This window comes from Elgaria multicarinata, chromosome 9 (assembly GCF_023053635.1).
Source record: "Elgaria multicarinata webbii isolate HBS135686 ecotype San Diego chromosome 9, rElgMul1.1.pri, whole genome shotgun sequence".
Lineage (NCBI taxonomy): Eukaryota > Metazoa > Chordata > Lepidosauria > Squamata > Anguidae > Elgaria > Elgaria multicarinata.
The window spans coordinates 65,088,946-65,107,816 of record NC_086179.1 but is presented as its reverse complement, the minus strand read 5'-3'; the positions used below and the strand labels follow the sequence as shown (position 1 = coordinate 65,107,816).

General features: G+C 40.6%; 1 protein-coding gene across 1 annotated transcript in view; it reads right to left on the bottom strand.

Moving 5' to 3' along the window:
* FOXP2 (forkhead box P2) overlaps positions 1 to 18,871 on the bottom strand; it is a 352,993-nt gene that overhangs the window by 54,705 nt on the left and 279,417 nt on the right. The window contains exons 5-8 of the mRNA XM_063134034.1: positions 11,063 to 11,200; positions 9,708 to 9,914; positions 7,319 to 7,484; positions 775 to 988 (exon numbers count right to left, since the gene is read on the bottom strand). Of these exons, the coding sequence (XP_062990104.1) occupies positions 775 to 988; positions 7,319 to 7,484; positions 9,708 to 9,914; positions 11,063 to 11,200 (725 nt within the window). The remainder of the gene's footprint in view (positions 1 to 774; positions 989 to 7,318; positions 7,485 to 9,707; positions 9,915 to 11,062; positions 11,201 to 18,871) is intronic.

Sequence of the window (18,871 nt, the reverse complement as noted above, 5' to 3'; positions counted from 1 at the left end):
CATATTCACCACTGCCAGTGTCTAAGTCAGAAAGATTATAGCCAGTGCACAGTAACAAATCCTGTAACTCAGACAGGGAAAGTTATGATTATTCTCTTCATTGATTTTTAAGTATTTTCTGTATCAAAGTGAGTAGATTCAAAGCAACTTATTGGCTCAGTTCAGGCAACACATTAGTCAATGGTGGTTTTAGAATTCCACAGTGGAGTTTTTACACCACCGTTGAGAAACGTGTTGTCTGACGGGAAAACTCAACGTAATGGTGGAGGTTGTTTTGAAAAACACTCCACACAGAATATCCACACTGTGCAGAGGAGAGTTTCTGCACAACCCTTGTGTTGCATGTTGTGTGGCAGGCTCTGTGGAATTTTCTGATGCACCGAGTTGACTTTTCCCACTGGCTATAGAGTTCTCTGGCAAGAGTGCCGAAAGGAGGGAATGCTGCTCTAGTAGAGCGGCTGGGATTGTTTTTTTCAGCAATGGCTCATGGGATACCATTGGGAAGACCGGGGGAGGAGAGAGGGCAGAGGAACTGTCACTCAAACACCACACTGACTTTTACTCAACTCCACGGTAGCCCACACTTACACAACGGTGGAGTTAGTACATGTTGTGTGGGGCGTGCCCCCTAAAACTTCAACCGCTGAGTGGAGTTTTCACACTGTGTTGACTAATGTGTTGTCTGAACTTAGCCATCATGTTATTTCTTTACTGTGTGAGTCATAACTATGCACTCTTATGGCAGATAAAAAAGTAAATGCGTAATCTCATTACCTGTCTCGTCTTGCATTTAGAACTGATGACTGTCCATTCACAATGGAATGATGAGTTATTGGTGGCGATGCTTTGGAAGTGGTAGAGGAGGTAGTAGAAGAGGAATTGTTAGTAGTGAGGTCTAGCCCTCCATGCTTAATGCCATTGTCTTCCATACTGTGAACTCCAGTAACTTCTTTCCATAACTGCTGAATCTCAGCAGGACTTAAGCCAGCTATAAAATGAAAGAGAGCTCTACTAATATAGCAAAGCAAGAGGTTCATATAATGAGCTCAGTGTTATTAATGGATTAATGCCAACAATAAAGGTGATGCAGTTTTTCCAGCACAATCAACATGTAGTAAAACACAATTTCATTTTACCTCTATTGGCATATGGAGTAAAAGTTTGCTACTTTTTCTTCTTCAATTACAAACAGTCAATTAAAGGTCACCCACTTACGTAATAAGCTGTCTCTTGAAACATTTGTTCAAGAATCAAAGTGGAAAAGCCACAACCAACAACTGGCAACTACTGTTTGAAAAACAAGTATTGAAAGAAACTTACAGATGAGAATTTCATTGCCTTTGGAATCAATTTCTTGATTCCGACGCATGGCTAAATGCATCCAAAGTTCACAAACATCTTTAGAAGCATTGTTTTACCCCAAACATAATGGAAAACAGAAAAAAATATATCAGGTTGCAACAAAGATGCAAGTATTAACCAACTCTTCACAGTTAAAATATAGCACAGGGGAACAAGCCTAAGTAATGTTAAATTTGCATGGTATCTAAATCTAGGACAGAATTGTAACTAATATGTTGTATTTAACTTAGGCAAATGCTTAGCCACCTATTAGTTGCCTCTGCTTAATTGCTGAATTGCAATAAACAATTCTGGAAAGAGAAAATACTTTAAAAGGAAGGTCAATGCTCCAAGGGGGCTCTAAATGCTCCATATCAACTATGTTCAAGCATGTTGGCAATAATTTATATTCCTTCATAAACTTTATCTTCCCAGTGGAGAAGAAATGGGAGGCATGACTTAGAAGAGGCCCACAAGATGGTGTCTCAGGACATCCAGCATGACTTTGAACAAAATATATGTCATTATAACTGACGGAGCTCTGGTTATTATTTAAAAAAAACAACCAAAAACCAACCAACTAAACAAACAAATGAACTGGAGATCCCAAAAATCTTAAAAATGAAAACGCTGTGGTCCCTTCCACCTTTGGCAAGATTATCAATGGCAAAATGCATCACGTAAATTATTAAGGGATAAAATCAGTGTATTAATTGTATGAGAAGAATTTTTTTTCTTACAATTAATTTCATGTCAATAGTGCTAAGTAAGGTGAAAGAATGTAAAAGTGAATTCTTTTAACTATCTCAGTAGCTGTCATTAATCATGCCTTCCCTACCAAAACTTATTGTCGAATGTCCTGGCTATTCCCTCTTATATAAACTTGACAGAGCACAATTTCCTGCATAAGAAACACATAAACTTATTTTTACTGAACTGCATTGTGTGCCAATTGCTAGATCTTTCACACGAATCTTAGTACTAATACATGGGTACACTGAAAATCAAGTTAAATTCATTGAGGTAGAGTACAAGATTTAAGATTAGTTCATAGTAAATAAACCACCTCAATGAACAATTAAATAGGTATTCACCCTCAAAACAGATGTATTATGCTGTCTCCTATGTACGCATTGCCATAGTTCCTATATTCAGTGGGGCAGGCTAGCTTGCCCCTCTCCCATGCAGACAACATCTCATGTGAGCTGGGCACTCCATGTAAATGCCCACTTGTGCAGAAACATGGTTCATGTGATCAAATTTAGTTGAGGATCATATTACTCAAGGATCAAAAGAGACAGACGTTTTCTTGGAAAGCATAAAAATGTTACAGGCCCTTGTTAACTTGCCATTGGGCCTAGGAAGAATGTGTGCCATTCCAGTAAGAGAGGAGCTGCCCTATTTCTGCTGTCTTAGCTGCATTTAAGGAGACTTAAATTATTTTTCTTGACTTTGGGAGGCTCATTTCAGGCTGGAAATATAATACAGATATTTAATGTACATTATAATGGCAGGCTAAACTGTTCAACACCTGTGGAAGCTGTTTCCTCTTAAACACAGAATTACCCTAAACTCTAATTATGAAGTATGGCAACAGGGTATTTATGTAAGGATCTTTATTTAGAATTGAAACTCCAAGATCTGAACTATAGGGGAAAAATATTACTGAAAATATAATTTCCATTGGAATCTCTATATCCTGTCTCATTTGCTGTAAATTTCAAATTCTGAGTCATCCCAAATTTCTTATTTAGGTAAATTCTTTCATTCACCAAAGACTGGACACAGGCAAATGATCAACCCCCCTTCTTTATGCTAGAATCACAGTGTTGCGGGAACAGTAAGGAAAATAAAATAGTTTATACATGGAATGTCTCATTTGGTGGAAGTATGATATGTTTTGATTTTACTAGGCACTATTTTAAAGTAGCAAATGAGCTGTTGCTAATGGAGGAGGTGTAATCACTCAGTAGCTGCCCCATCTAGTTACTGACCTACAGAGTTATATCTACCAGTTCATTCTCTTCTGCCATGTAACGCAGGCAGCCAAGGAATACCCCCCCCTCACACACACACACCTTAAGTTGTTTTTGATTGTTGGTGTTTTTTGGTTCCCTACTATCATTTACTTGGGATGTTAAAATAAGCCAATAATCCATGTAATTACATCCTTTCCCACTGATTCAAATGTCTCTGTGTCCAGGACAAAATGTCCCGATTTTGACCTAGCTATTCTTGCATCCCATATTAAACTGATTTAAGGAATGCTCAGCATGGATTCAAACAACTTTGTTTTCCAGCAAGCAGGAATTTATGCTGTTGCCAAATGGTAAACTTTTATGTAGAAAGGTGTTGGCTGAAGGGACTCCGCTGATGGTGAATTTTCATGCCATCAAAACTTTGAACATTTCCAAAAATCTCACTCAATAAAGGTACAATACTATGAACTCTGTGTGTGAATGTAAGTCAGCCACAGCAGATTTAGAATCTGACAGAGTGGTTTATATAAACGGCTAGCGCCTACACTCTAAGGCAGGGGTGGGCAACACTTAGGCCGCAAGCAGGACCCCCTGGACTCATCTGTGGCTCCCATCGCTGAATGTGCAACCAAAATTCAGTGGCACAGTTATGGTAGAAAAGCTGTGATTTGGTCATTAAGCTTTCTTGAACAAACTGGGACTTTGTTAAATAAAGTATATAGGGAGTGTGACCTTGTTTTAAACTAAAATCACATTTCCCAGAGGGTTTTGAAACATATGACAAAATGTCATATCACCATCACCTAGCAACGATGGCTAAATTAACTCATTATATTAGAATTAAACAAAGATGGGATACCTTTAAAGAAAATTGGAATCTTTCATTAATTATTGTAAAAAGGATTTGATATATTCCCGATACGAAATACTATTTTTCTTTACATTTTTGTTGCAAGGTTTATGTTAACAAATCTATAATATATTTAGTAATGTTTCCACACATACACCCATGCCATTCAAGTTGTTCTTATCTTCAAATTTATTTCTTTATTGGAACTTATTCTGAGGATATTGGAAGAAGATGGGTTTCTTCTGCACATTATGAATTGGCATTATTTGCTAATTTTTAACTAAAGTTTTAAATTGTATTTTACTTTAACTGATTTGTCTAAAAATTATTTCAACTGATGGTGTTTTAAAATTTGTTGCTATTAAATTATACTCTTTTTATATATTCTAAGCTCTTGAAAAGACCACAACTAATAAATATAAAATAAATATCATGGAACAGTTCAGATTCCTGGACCTGACCTCAGATATAGGAATCCAAGCTCCCCTTCCCCTTACAGCTGGTATGGAGAGAACGGTGCCAGCTGCCTCTCTGTGGTCTTAAAGGGGGCCTGCCAGGGGACTGGGAGGCAAGGCGACTAGTAGACCGGCTTACATCATATCCTCTGGCCTCCCCAGCCTCCTCCCCTCTCCCTCCGCAGAGCCCCAGCTAGATGGGTGAAAAAGCCCATCTAGCTAAAATGCAGAGCTGGAGGAACATGGAGACTCCAATGCTCCTCACGCTCTACATTGGATGGGTGTAAGCCTTAAGGCATCCCCATAGGATTGCACCCTTAGAATGTTTCATAGTTAAGGCCAGTTTCAGAAGAATTCTATAAGTGGCCCAATGGGGGAATTAGATGTAACAACAATGCCCTGTGTATGTTCACTGTAAAACTCTGAATAATTTCTTCTTTCAAGACCTCAAATAATTCTTCTTTCAACAGCCTCCATAACAATGGAAACAAAGTTTATCACAGTCAGGTTCCAGTTTGCTTATATTTTTGTAGTTCAGTTTCATGCTATTCCAGAGAAAGGAAACCATAATTAAAATGTTCAAGTTGTTGTTTGGAACTGTGGGTTGTATCCAATACTGATTCTGCCTTACTGGAAAGTGTTTTCATTTGTGCAAGCTGAGACAACCTACATTTGCCAATCTATCCTACCTTCTACATATTGCATTCTATTTTGCAGGGAGTGCAGTCCTCAAGACCAGGGAGTTGGGGACTTAACTGAGTGGATGGGAGGGACTGGCAAAAAGCACTTTCCAATAACTCAGGGGTGCACAACCTGCAGCCCCCAAGCCTTTAACTGTGGTCCCCAAAGATGCAAAGACCCCCATACGACTGCTGAATTTCATCCTCCAGCAATCCTTGTACATTGGTCTTTCCTTGGTGGGAAGAGCTATCTGTTTCAGGACCACTGTGGAAAGGGTTGGAGAAAAGACTCTCCACTTCCACCCTCAGCAGTCCTCATACAGATTGCTCATTCTCTGCTGCTGCTTGTAGTGAGTAAAGACTGATCTGTATCAACATCGCTGAGATGTGTGTACAGTATGTTTGTGTGCATGTCTGTGTATGTGTGTGTATGCATACATGCATGTGTGTGAATGCCACATGGATGGCTCCTGATCCCTGAGCTAGCATCATCATAAGGCACTTGGGGCCAAAAAGGTCCCATACCTCTGCACTAAGGCAAAGCCACTGTGGGATACAATTAAGTGTTTATTAAGATGTTTATTATTTATTTATTTATTACATTTCTATACCGCCCAATAGCTGGAGCTCTCTGGGCGGTTCACAAAAATTAAAAACATTCAAAGTATAAAACAACAGTATAAAACCATAATATAAAATACAATATAAAAGATATTTGAGGCCAAGTTAAGTTACTATTTTTCCATTAAGAAAAATCATTTTGCAATGGCGCTCCAAGGTCTTTCCCAATCCTAGTAAATGAGATATTTGAAACTGAAGATGGCAGGGACTGGACCTGGGACCTTCTGCAAGCCAAGGCCTGTGCACTGCCACTGAGCTATGGCTGTCTCCAATTATTCTGCAGGAAATAAACATGTAGTAGAGCACATGCAGAAGATCCCAGGTTCAATCTCCCACATCTTCACCACAAGGATCTCAGGTAGCAGATCATGTGAATGGCCTCTGCCTGTGACCCTGGAGATCCAGTGTCAGTCAGAATAGACACTAGAATAACCTGGTATATATAAATAGTCTGGAAGTTATGACAATTGTACATTTTGCTCCTGATAATATAATGTGTGTATGTCTGTACAAAGAAAAATATAGGGCCTGTTCTGACAACACGCTAAGCCATAGTTAAACCTCAAACCCTTTTGTAGCAAATTATTAGTGAGCGTGCTTAAACCATGGTTATGTAACCACCATGGTTAGGAATAGTTCACATGATACACTAAGCCATAATGTTTAGCTCAAAATGCTTAACCACCATGGCTTAGGGTGTTGTCTGAACAGGGTCACAGGTATATATATGTGCATATGTACACACACACACTTTCTCTATCCAGGGAGGTGTATTTGCAAAGGAGAGCCTACATCAGCTATGCCTATTCTTTTTGTTGGCAGAGTAAGTAGACACGTTACTACAAAACAATGTGGTGGTACGCTCTTATTCATACGTGGCATCTCTCCATGGTACAACATGAATGAAGAGGTTGCAGTCCAATGTACACGAGCAATCTCGCCATCATGTTCATATCTTAGTGCAGAAATGTCTTGGCAATGTAACCCTCCCACTTTCTTTGAATAATGGTTTAGGGACTATAAGAAGTTTCAAGATTTCCTGTTTCAGTTCATTTATGCTAAACGAAGTGGTTACTTACAGTCACACAAAATCTGGCTTCTGTAATACTACAGTGTAAACCAATGAGATTTAAAACATGATTCAATTATCAATTTTTTTCAGTACATAATGAGTGCAGCTTTTTTTTTAAAAAAAGACACTGCCCCCACCCCTACACTCACACACCCACACCCAAATGGGCAGCTTAAGAATAAAGCTGATGAAATGGCAATATGAAAACAGCATGGTTTCATACTAAAGCCCTGAAAAACCCAAGGTGAATGTTACAATGGAACGATGACCAGAAGAAGCTGTGAACTGGAAACAAGTTGTGTCATATGTTGTTTATATACCTTGTGGCAGCGACTGGACAGGAAGAGCCGACTGGCCAGGTGGAATGGAAATGAGTCCCTGACGCTGAAGATTCAGCAGATGTTGCTGCTGCTGAAGTTGCTGCATCTGGAGCAGCTGCTGCTGGAAGACAAGCTGCTGGGCGGCCAACTGCTGCTGCTGCTGCTGCTGCAAAGCAAAACAAGACAAACACAAATGCAGCAGAGAGTCAAGTCTGCAATGAAGGTCGTCAAAGCAAGGTAGTGTCAAGTCAACACATCTCCCCTTTTCTTGGTGATATTTAATAATAATAATAATAATGTTATTTGCAGAAATAGCACTTGATATTTATTTATTTTTAAAAAGCTTTACTTTTTTATTAAAAGCGGAACGGGTTCTCAGGGAGAACAGGGCAGATGCTCTGAACACTCTTCTTCAGCAAAGGGTCAGAAGAAAGCAGGCAACAGCTGTTCCAAAATGTGGCGGGGGGGGGGGGGAGAAACACACTTCATGATAGATGATAACAAATTTATCTAGGCTAAAAGTGTAACTCTTTACAACAGTCTGTGATTCAAAGGCACTCTTGTTTTTCCAACTGAATAAGTATGATCCGCAGTGGCCCATAAACGAAGTCTCCAGTGATCTATTAGTAAACTGGGATGTAGCCTTCGTTTTACTGGCCTGTTAGCTCCTTTGCTGCTCTTGTTGGAATACATTAAAAAAAAAACCGGCATTATATTCAAGGCAAAGATGTGCCCTATTATAAGAGAAAGCATAACTTCCAATTTTGTGAGGCATTACAAGACAAACTGGAGTTCTTTAGGCTCAGGAGGGTATAAGGATGTAGTCACACTTCAGAGAAAGACAAGCTGCTGTGGAAGACCTTTCCTTTTTTTAGTTTGGGGAAAAAAGAAACTTCTGATGCGCTCACTGGAAAACAGACTGCATAATGGAGCAAGTCATGTGGATTGCCCAGAGCCTCCGGAGAAATAAGGGAGCAATTTCTATTCCATAGTTGATGGCTGTCTGAAATTCTATTCACAAATCCAAACAGAAACAAAGCCTCGGGAGGTCAGAACTGTTTCCTGCACGTTTGCATAATGGGCAGCTACAAGACAACGTCTACGATACCTGCTGATCAATTTAACTACTTCCACATGTTTTGTTTGTATTGTGTTTTTAGTTGATGCAGTTTGCTGACAAGTGCAAGCTAGGCCTGAGAAGCTGGCTTGTCAGGTTGATTTATGAGCACATCAAACTGTAACTTTCTTCTCACCAATCCAAACATACAGTAGCAGTTCATTAATCAGGGTCTGTGACTTCAAAATCTGTGCCCAGATTTTCCCTTCTCTCTTCCACCTCCTCTTATCCTTTTCTAAATAACGGACTAAATTTGCATGATCTCTGTCCTATGTCATAAAGAAAAGCAAGGTTCTTTCATGAGCTTAATCAGTAATTTGCTCACTACTTTATTTGATCATTGCACAATACAATACTTTTATTGCTGTTAGGCATAGTGAAAACATTCAAGCAGTGCCCTTCAATTTGAAAGAGCTAATGACTGTACTGCTCTGAGTTTCTGGGAAGGTTGTATCTTTTATTGCAGGGGTGCAGAACCTCAGGCCCAGGGGCCAAATGGCCACGGTTCATGGCCCTGTTTGGCAGTTTCTTCGCTTTTGTGCAGTCCCCACCCACCTCCATTCTAAAAGGTTGAAATGCCTCTCCTAAGGTGCATCTACTAGAGTAAGAGCTTTAAGCTGGTATTTAATTATTTATTTATTTGCATTTTGGCTTTCCTCCCTTTTGCCTCCAAACCCACCCACCACTAGAATGTGGCCCCAAAGAGCTTCTCCGAAATGGAATTCGGCCCTTGGGTTGAAAGAGGTTCAATAATCCTGCTTTATTGGGTCAGGCTGTTTATTGGATCATATTCCATCTATCTATCTGATCGTTTCAGATAGATAGATAGATAGATAATGATTCAACTGTCGAATTCAAAAGGTCAGTTTTGTTTCCACACAATGTTTCCCCAAGGACATTTTACACAGGAAATGTCTTGTACGAACCAGAATTTCCATGGATTTAGCTGTCGCTTCCTGATGGTGGTTTCTGCAATAGCAACAGAGCACCCACCCCTCCACCCCAGCCTCTGCAATTATGGGAATCACCCTTAGAAAGCAAAGTCTGTATCCATGGAGAGCTTAGTTCATACGAGACATTCCCTGTGCAAATATATCCTCAGGGAGCAAGATGTGCTGATAACAGTGACAATGTGGACTGTTTCTGAGCTATTTCAACACCAGCAGCTTCTCATGAAGAAGATCTTTTTAAAAAATACCAAGAACATCGAGCTCTTTCCCTCTCATGCTCAGACACCAGCAGTGATTTATCCATTAGCTATTTAGGTTCTACCTCTTTTGCTTGCTTTCCTGGGTGCTGTTGTTGTTGCTGTTGTTGTTGCTGCTGCTGTTGCTGTTGCTGCTGTTGCTGCTGCTGCTGCTGTTGCTGCTGCTGCTGTTGCTGCTGTTGTTGTTGCTGCTGCTGCTGTTGCTGCTGCTGCTGCAAAAGCTGAAGATGTAACTGCTCTTGCTGTTTCTTGTAAAACTCTTGAAGTTGTTGCTGAATAAATCATTTTGACTTCAATAAATAAAGGCAAAGTTTCAAGTATTATAAATCTCCTAAACTCTTCTAGATTGGCAAGTGGTAGAGTAGTCATTAGGACGCACCTCAGAACAAAAATGTAGTTTGAAGAGACAGATCTACATACATTTTTTTCCCCAAGACAGGTCTGAATTTTTCCAATGTGGATTCCAAAATATCCTAAACAAAAGGGCACAGAAAAATCTGTATTCTAAAAAACATGCAGCAGAGCCCAACCAACTCTTAAATTCAACTATTCTAAAAAAAAAAGAGGCTCATGTGGTCTACCACTTGTAAATATTCAAAAGGTCTAGCAAGGCCAAACAAAATATCCAATTCCTTAGAGGTGCTGAGAGTAGAGAGCTAATCTGTCACCTGTTTAAGCAGGACGGCAGATTTACAGTAGAGACAATTTGCCTGTAATTACTACGCTGCGACATATCAAGTGTTTAAACATACTAAGAGCAAACATGTTATTTTCTTCACCATTTTGCCTCCAAAGTCAGGCAAAATGATAATGCACATTATAATGATGCCTGATGGATGATACTGCCTTTGTTCTAAGAATGACAGGCTTCGGGGATTCTTGGCTCTCATTCCCGATTTTGGGGTTACAAAAAGAACAATCCCCTCCTCTCTTTCTAATCTCTACAAAGGAAAGTTTGGGGGAAGTAAAAGAAAAATAACAATAAGAACACTGAAGAAAATTACTTCTCTTTTTGAAAAAAAAGAAAAGCTAATAAGTTCAAATTTCTTAACTGCCTTCCACTAAAGGGAGCACTAAAGTGTTATGAATTTTAAAGCAACAATTATCTCAAAGTATATTTACACTTTCTTCGACATACTACAACTCAAAATGTGCCTAAGCACTTGAACATTTAAATATTGATTTGTCCCTTGTTCAACTGCACCTGTCATTGCTGTTGCTGTCTTATATGGTGTATTTTAAAGTTATAAAACTGGTGTTCTTTTTCCTACTACAGCTTGATATGTTAAGGCTGAGAGGGTTGAATGAAGTTTTATATCATATGTTCACATGGAACATTTGTATTGCATAAGCATCATTCAGAATCGTTAATATCTGTGAATTAGACCTTACCTATGCTAATAGTTCAACCCAACATTACCTGCTGTAACATAACTGCTTGCTGTTGCTGGAGAAGTGCTTGAAGTTGCTGTGGAGACAAAACTTGTTGCTGGAGAATTTGCTGCATTTGCTGAGGGGTGATCACCTGGGGAGTCATCATGGCCACTGACACAGGCACCTAAAGACACACAAAAAATACAAATATTCATAATGCTGCAGTTTCATAATACTGAAGAGCAAGTGGGTTTTTTTTAAAAAAAAATGTAATGAAGGCAGGCTATTTGTTTTATATCATTCTAGCAAATAGCAGCTTGCAATTTGAGATCACGCATATGTTGCCGCTTGACTTACATCGAGACTTAAGTCCTTGGATGTTACTGGAAAAAAAATGCCCACTTCTGCAGTCCAGGCCAAAATATTCTGTCCTATTTGTACCATGGCTTCCTGCGTCCTAGAAAGCTTACCACGATTACAAGGCAAACTTCATGCTCCAATGTTTTCTTTCCAGACTCTTCTCGTTTTTTGGGGGGGGGAAATCCTTGAATACCATAATATGCATAGATATAAAATAAAATTATACCTAACAGTGCCCTAACTCCTTGCCGAAACAAATCGAAGTAAATTAACAAAATCTCTACTGTAATGCCTATCCCATAAATTATATTGTACCAACAATAGTTAATTTTGATGGTTCAGCTTCTTTGGCTTTATTTCTGCTCCAATATGTAATACATGCTCACCATGTTCCTATTATTAGAATGGCAGATTTTACATCACTCAGGCGCATTGGTTTAAATGCTGTGATTCTACACATTAATTAAATATTGCATAGACTAGACTTTTCTTCATGATTTCTCCACAGATGGTTTCTTCTTGATTTTTCTTGTTTTTTACCACTACCATTTTGGAAGTAATCAACAAATTCCTCAGAGGGTCTCTATTTATTTACAATATAGAGCCAAACATATGAATACTGATGAAAAAAGCAGCTCTTCTAGTTCCCCCTCCTCTTCTGTAACATCTGGCATAAGTCACCTCATGTCGAAACATTCCAATGATGTACAGCCGGAGCAGGGAAACGTGGAATGTTGTGATGTCACAACATGAGTCAACCTGTACCAGATGTTACACAAGGCAAGAGGGGAACTAGGTGCACCACGGCCATTTTCAGCAGCAGTTTCTAGAACATCATTTAGTTTAGTCCACACCGTCACGCACTGTTCAACAGAAAGAAGTGTGAGGTAGGTGGATATTGTGTTCTTGTCTCTTTAATAATAATACGCATCTAATCCCAATAATACAGTCTCTTATTATTTTACAGTGATCCTAAATGTGTAAGAAATCTGCCTCCTTCACTTGAAGGAATGGGAATGTTTATTAAGCCAATTTCTGTGGACTTCCTCCTTTTCCCACCTCAAAGCCCATTACATTTTGATTCTTTTTGAAGTTATTTGGGGTGGTTACTGGGAGAAAAATCAGCAATGTATTTTGTTGTCCTTTTTTGAAATGGACACATTACATTCCCCCACTGACTAAAGTGGTGCCGGCTCCAGTTTTTGGTGGGCCCTTAGGCAAGACACCTTCGGTGGCCCCCACTCTCTCCTTGAGTCAACTTTCTCACCACCATTGTCACCAGCTGCTATTGCTGCTCATCCCTCTTTCTCATCACGGCAACCACTTGCTTGCTTACAGACAGAGAGCTAGTGGGCAAGTAGACAGTGGCAACTACTGTTCCTCCTTCTCACCATCACCATTGTCTTGGCCAGAGCGAGAGGTAGGTGAACAAGCAGGTTGCAATGATGATGAGCAGCAGCAGCAGCTCCAAGTGGCTCTTGTCAGTTGGCCACTACTGCCCGAGCATGCCTACCCTTGATGCTGGGCCTGGGAAAATGTGTAGTGAATATCAAATGCCAATCAGAAGTATCCATGGCCCATGTGTTAATGCTAAATGCTGCATTGGAAGACCAGCCTATGACATGGTAAGGCGCACCACCATATAAAGCAGCCAAAGACCAGCTAGATTGAGCATTTTGCTGGTAACATTCCTGTCTGGGACGTACAGATAGAATCACAGAACTTTTAGAGATGGAAGACGCATTGAGGATCCTCTAGTCCAGTGGTTCTCAACCTGGGGCGCTCCAGATGTGTTGGACTGCATCTCCCAGAATGCCCCAGCCAGCAGAGCTGGCTGGGGCATTCTGGGAGTTGTAGTCCAACACATCTGGAGCGCCCCAGGTTGAGAAAGGCTGCTCTAGTCCAATCCCCTGCATTGTACCAAGGGAAGGGGAACAAGGGAAATGCAATTCATGCAATGCATGATGTTGAATAATGGGTTAGGGTGGAGATGTGGGCCACGTTCAATATGCAGTAGGTCCCAGGGCTAAAGCGTATTTGTATGCATTTTAGAAATGTACACAGAGCTTATTGTGCATTCTTCAAATGTGTGGAAGTTGCTGGACACATTTCTTTTATTTTGCAGAATGTATTGCAGGACCAGAAATGTATGGATTTTCAATTGCAAATTGTGTCCACTTCTGCAATCGATTCCAGGAAGTGCAGATTGGGTAAATCCATTTGAAAAGCCGTGAACCTTCTATGGACTGAATTTCTCACCCATCCTTATTCACTTGGCACCTCCAGACTTTACTAGTTATCAGTGTGCATTGAACTGCTGTTGGTCAGGAACCTTAACAATGTTCATACCCACTTCAGGGACTTACAGGCCAATCCTATAAATCTTTACTCAAAAGTAAATCTCACTTTGTTCAACAGAGCTTACTTCCAGGTAAGGGTGCATAGGCTTGCAGCCTTAATGAGCGAGGCAGACCAAACCTCTTTATGCATAGATTTAACATTGTTCAACTCCCATTCCAGTGGTGATCTGTTATTTTAAGACCCCAGAACTGTGGCACTCTAATTGTAGACACATCAGATTTTATCAGGCTCAAAAGTTTACATTTCGCATATCTTGCAAATTACTGCTAGATACTTTTAATGTTGGCTAGTATAAATGTGCACTTAAAAATAGATGATCACATGGTAGGCTTTCAACACGTTACAATCAATCATCTTAAAAAGTGTCATAATACTACAACAACAAATGGATAAAGAACCCAGACTGTTTCTCAAAGTATAAAGACAAATGTGCAAAGCCTTGCTGTAAGGGATCTTTTAGACAATATAGATATTTAGATGAAAACACATTTTTGTACTCTTCTGCACTTAGTAGGCATACGTTGTGAAAATAGAAAGATCTCTGAAATAAAAGATGTTGCTCTCGAACCAAAGCACATCTGTTTGCCAACTTGTCTGCTTAGACAAAATATACATTGTGACCAGAGTTCTATATGAACTATATGTTCTGGTCCTTAAAATTGTTGTGAACCGTCCAGAGAGCTTTGGCTATTGATCAGTATAAAAATGTAATAAATAAATAGTTATTTAAACATTTATTCTGACCTGACACACACACACACACACACACACACACACACACACACACAGAGCACACATGCAGGAAGCAAACTTCTGTGTAAGTTGTAGCTATAATGCTAACACTTCTTCTAGATGAACTGCTTGAGGACATTTATTCATTTAGGCTTTAGTATTTCTCTTTTCTATGATTAAAAGAAAGCATAAGGCAGTTTACAAATAAAAATGTAAATCACAATAAAAAATTAAAAGGTAGATTGAACTAATTAAGGTATAATCATATTGCTCACCAGCTTGGCAAGCTGGCAGCTGTTGAAAAAAAGCAATCTTGCCAAGACAGAGAAAGAGAGAGAGAGAGAGAGAGAGAGATTGAGAGATTATTTTCCTGGAAGACAATGTGGCACTGTTTAATGTGACATTGGAACAGGGTATCGATAAAGAAACTTTTCAGTTCCTGGCACATTAAAGCACTACATTCATATTAAGAAGTAACAATTAATCAGTATAGGTTCTGAATACTAAAAGATTTCCCGAACATTAACAATCGTATGATCAGTTCACACCGGTGATGTTCAGATTGGACTACTTGGTCCTGGTGCTCAGTGATGTAATTGTTCCAGGGCTGGAAGGCTAAAACACAAATACAGCATTTGTGTGCTACCATAGGATCCTCATACCATCTCATTCTTTGCATTACTTACTAGAGGTGGTAAAGTGCACTCAAGGTTGTTGGGCATCATGGGAGGTGTACTTTGGGGGTGCAATTGTTGTGAACCACCCACAGAGCTTTGGCTATTGGGTGGCATAGAAATGAAATGAATAAATGTTCTGTGCATGTTCATGACTCAGTGACATCTGTGGCTTGTAAGCCATACATTTCATTCTCCCTGCCACTTCAAGTGAATAATATACAACAAAGGCAGCCAGTGAGGAGAACCTGATCACAGCTTAGATGCCACAGGCTACATCGGAGCCCCAAACACACCCGAGAATGTGTGGTACATCCCAGGAAGCTGGGCATTACAGGAACTACAACAACACAATGCCAGCTGTATTGGCTGTACCAAGCATGTGGTGGAAACATCTGAGACCATGGACTTAAAAATCGCACTAGGATTCTGTCATACCTGTCCAATTCTGACCTGGAATGGGTCCTCCTCAAATGAGGATCCAGACCTGCCAGAGCAAGGAGATCTTGGAAGACAGCCTGAGCCCTTCAACTCTGGCACTGACCAGGAAGACCCCGTTATCCTGGGAGAGATTTCACCAGGCCTTTTTCCAGAGGACGCCCCGAATGGACCCTTGGGGTGGTTCCCTAACTCACCTGAGCCAGAAGAACCTCTTTCTGAGCCAGAGAGGCAAGCCAAACCATCTCCTAACCCCAGACAGCTTGGACGCCAAAAAGTGCAGGTTTAACTGGTTACTAGGCAAAGAAGAGTATGCTTGAAAGCCCAAAGTAACAGAGTTACTTGTGAGAAGGTTGCTTCCTGGAAGTAAAGGGACCTTTGAGAGCAGAAGTAAGTGCTTCACTGTGTTTTGACCTTGGCTTCAACGAAGACTTTGCTGTTTGGAGTATTCCTGTTTCTGAATGATACCATTAGGTTTTTGATCTCAGCCTGGTCTTGAACGTATTGTGTGGATTTACCCTATCCTCTGTATAAGGACTTACTTTTGACCTGGCCTTAGCAAGCAAAGCTCCCATTTTTGTGAACAGCCCAGAGCTTCAGCTATTAGGCGGTATAAAAATGTAATAAATAAATAAGTTTCGGCACAAATCAATTACACCACTGTGTGTCAGAGCTTGGAGAACACCTAGTTCAATCCTATAATGATCTTCAGCAGAGAAAGAAGCACCCAAATTCTAGTATTTAAAACCTTTATCTTTGGGGTTTGTTGCCACTACTATTCAGAAGAAAACTGTGAACTAGTGATATTATTTATTTCTACCTTCTCAGGGTGGCATACACAGCTCTTCCCAGCACCCAGCACCATGTGAAAGCTGCACCAAATGGTATGACTATGTATGGGAAACCAGTCTAGGAACAGGCAAGTACTTGCACGAAGAGCAGAGTGAGGTGGGCCTCTGCTCCACCGCTGGCCCAGGCCTTGAGAATTGTATCTCTGCTTTCTCAAGTCCTGCACTGTCACTTGAGTGTGCCTTGTTTCTGACTCTTAGCCCACAGTCATTCTTCACCATTTATTTCCAGATCTGTCTTACCCAGCAATAATTGCCTCAGGTCCCTCGAACCTAGATGTTTAGGTTCCTTCTCTAAACTCTCATATTAATTAGCAATCATTTCTTGTTATTATGCATATTTTTTATGCTAAACCCTGTTTGAGTGGGACAGAAGTGTCCAAAGGCCACTGCACAGGTGAGCACCAGCTAGTTGCTTCACAGCTGTTTTAGCAGCAAGGAATGCACATTATTAGTTAGAATTGAAATAGGCAAGTTGGTTGTGAGAAGAGAGGGTTGGAGTATTGGCTGCTGACTTTACAAAGACCCCAAAACCTGAAGATTTCTCAAAGTCATGGTTAAGTCAGTATATGCTTACGGGCCATGCTATTTTCAAAATATATTGGGCACAAGCCTCCCTTGCTATGCATAAAGGGGAGGAGCATACGGTCAATCCCGCTCTACGGCAGTGACTGAGTGCTATGCTGCTGCTGTCCTAGGCTTGTTTCCACACCATTCCTGGTATGTCAAGGGCCTCACGTGCCTCCCTTATAAGCATCTGGTGTTTTGCTCTTCTCCAGATCCTAGTGTTTGGTGAACTTTTACTCTTTGTTGAAGCGGGCTTCATACCAGAGGGCAGGATAGACGTGGGCTTCAGAATGGGAGTCCCCAGAGGCCTTTGTCTTAGCATAGAAGTGCAGAACCTCTTTCAGCTCGAGGACAAAATGCCATTTCAGAGCAGCTTTCAGTGGCCCCATTCCAGAGGTAGGTGGGGCAGAAAAAAAAGTGGAAGCCCAAAACCAAGCATATTTTGGCTTCAAGCTCTTACTGCCAGTAACTAAGCCTTAGAAGGGACATTTCAACCTTTGAGAATGGGGAAATATTTGTGCAGAATCCAGCTTGCCACCAAACAATCTATGGTTGGGGAAAGGGGGTCAGGCCAAGGGAAGGGTCATGGCCATATGAGGAATCCCGAAAGGCCGGACTGAGACCCCCGGAGGGCTGAACTGGGACTCCCAGGCTTGAGTTTGTGTTCCCCTGGTTTATCAGAAACGACCAGGGATGTTGCAGCATCTTCAGCAAAACAGGACTATGCTTCTAGGAGCTGGGATGGGAGTGAGGGGTTCAGGTTCAGCTGTCCAATTAAGGCAATTCCCTCCACATGTAGGACCATGCAATTGTAGAGTTGGTTTCTGGTATTTTATCATGCATTTCAAACCTCTGGGACATGCTACAGAAAGAAAAAGAAAGCAACAAAGTAAAATCTTACATCTGTCAACATGTTTATTTAGTATCAAGTCCCCATTCCGTGACCCGGGGTGGGGGGAGGAGGGAAGGAGAAGTAGGGAAGGAAAGTGGAGTTAGGGTTAAAGAAGGAAGGACTATGTGATTGTTTTCATTACACAAGCTTAGTCTTTATTATACACTATGCTACAGTAGGGCTAGGGAACTAATGATGGAATTGAAACTGTTTTTGGATGTATAGTACAGGGCATCAGCCCAAACTGCAGACTGCTTACTTAATTCCCATGAACATCAATTTCTTCCACTGGTTTACATGGAAAGAGGACTCATTTAAAAGAAAAAAGGTCTCTTTTAATAGGAATATTGTTGGTGGGCAAAATCTCTCCCATCCTAGGAACTGTGCTCACTCGGTACAGTGTATCACTGCCATTCAGTCCCATGGGAATACGTATGAGAGACTTCATTGCAGGTGGGCGGAACTCGTGCCTGGCCCCACTTGGCCCCACTGCACTGAGATCCCACAGGGAATGCCGCTTGGGCCCTATCTTCACCACAACCACTCTGCGTACTATAGTGATGGATATTTTGCTAGCCTTTTGGGCTTACAAGACACTCTAGAATTCTCTATCTACATGAAGGTACTATAAACAACTTTTCAGATGCTGTGACAGTTCAAAACCATCACTTTTATAAAAACAACAACAACTGCTGCATGCATCCCCTTTACAGTTTGACTGAATGTACAATAACTACACAATCCAATACATTCCAATTCTACATAATTAAAATGCAATAATTAATAAAATAGTGTAAGTAAACTTTCTTTACACAGATTTCTGTCCGCTACCTACTGCCCAGGAACAATTAGGCAGCTATACAGAAGTATTGCGAAGCAAATTAGATTTGATGCTGAGTTTTATGTGGATTGCAGTCATGTCTGCAAAGCACAGGGTGCAAAAAAAAAAAAGCTAGCTATAAATACAATAAATTGTAAGTGTC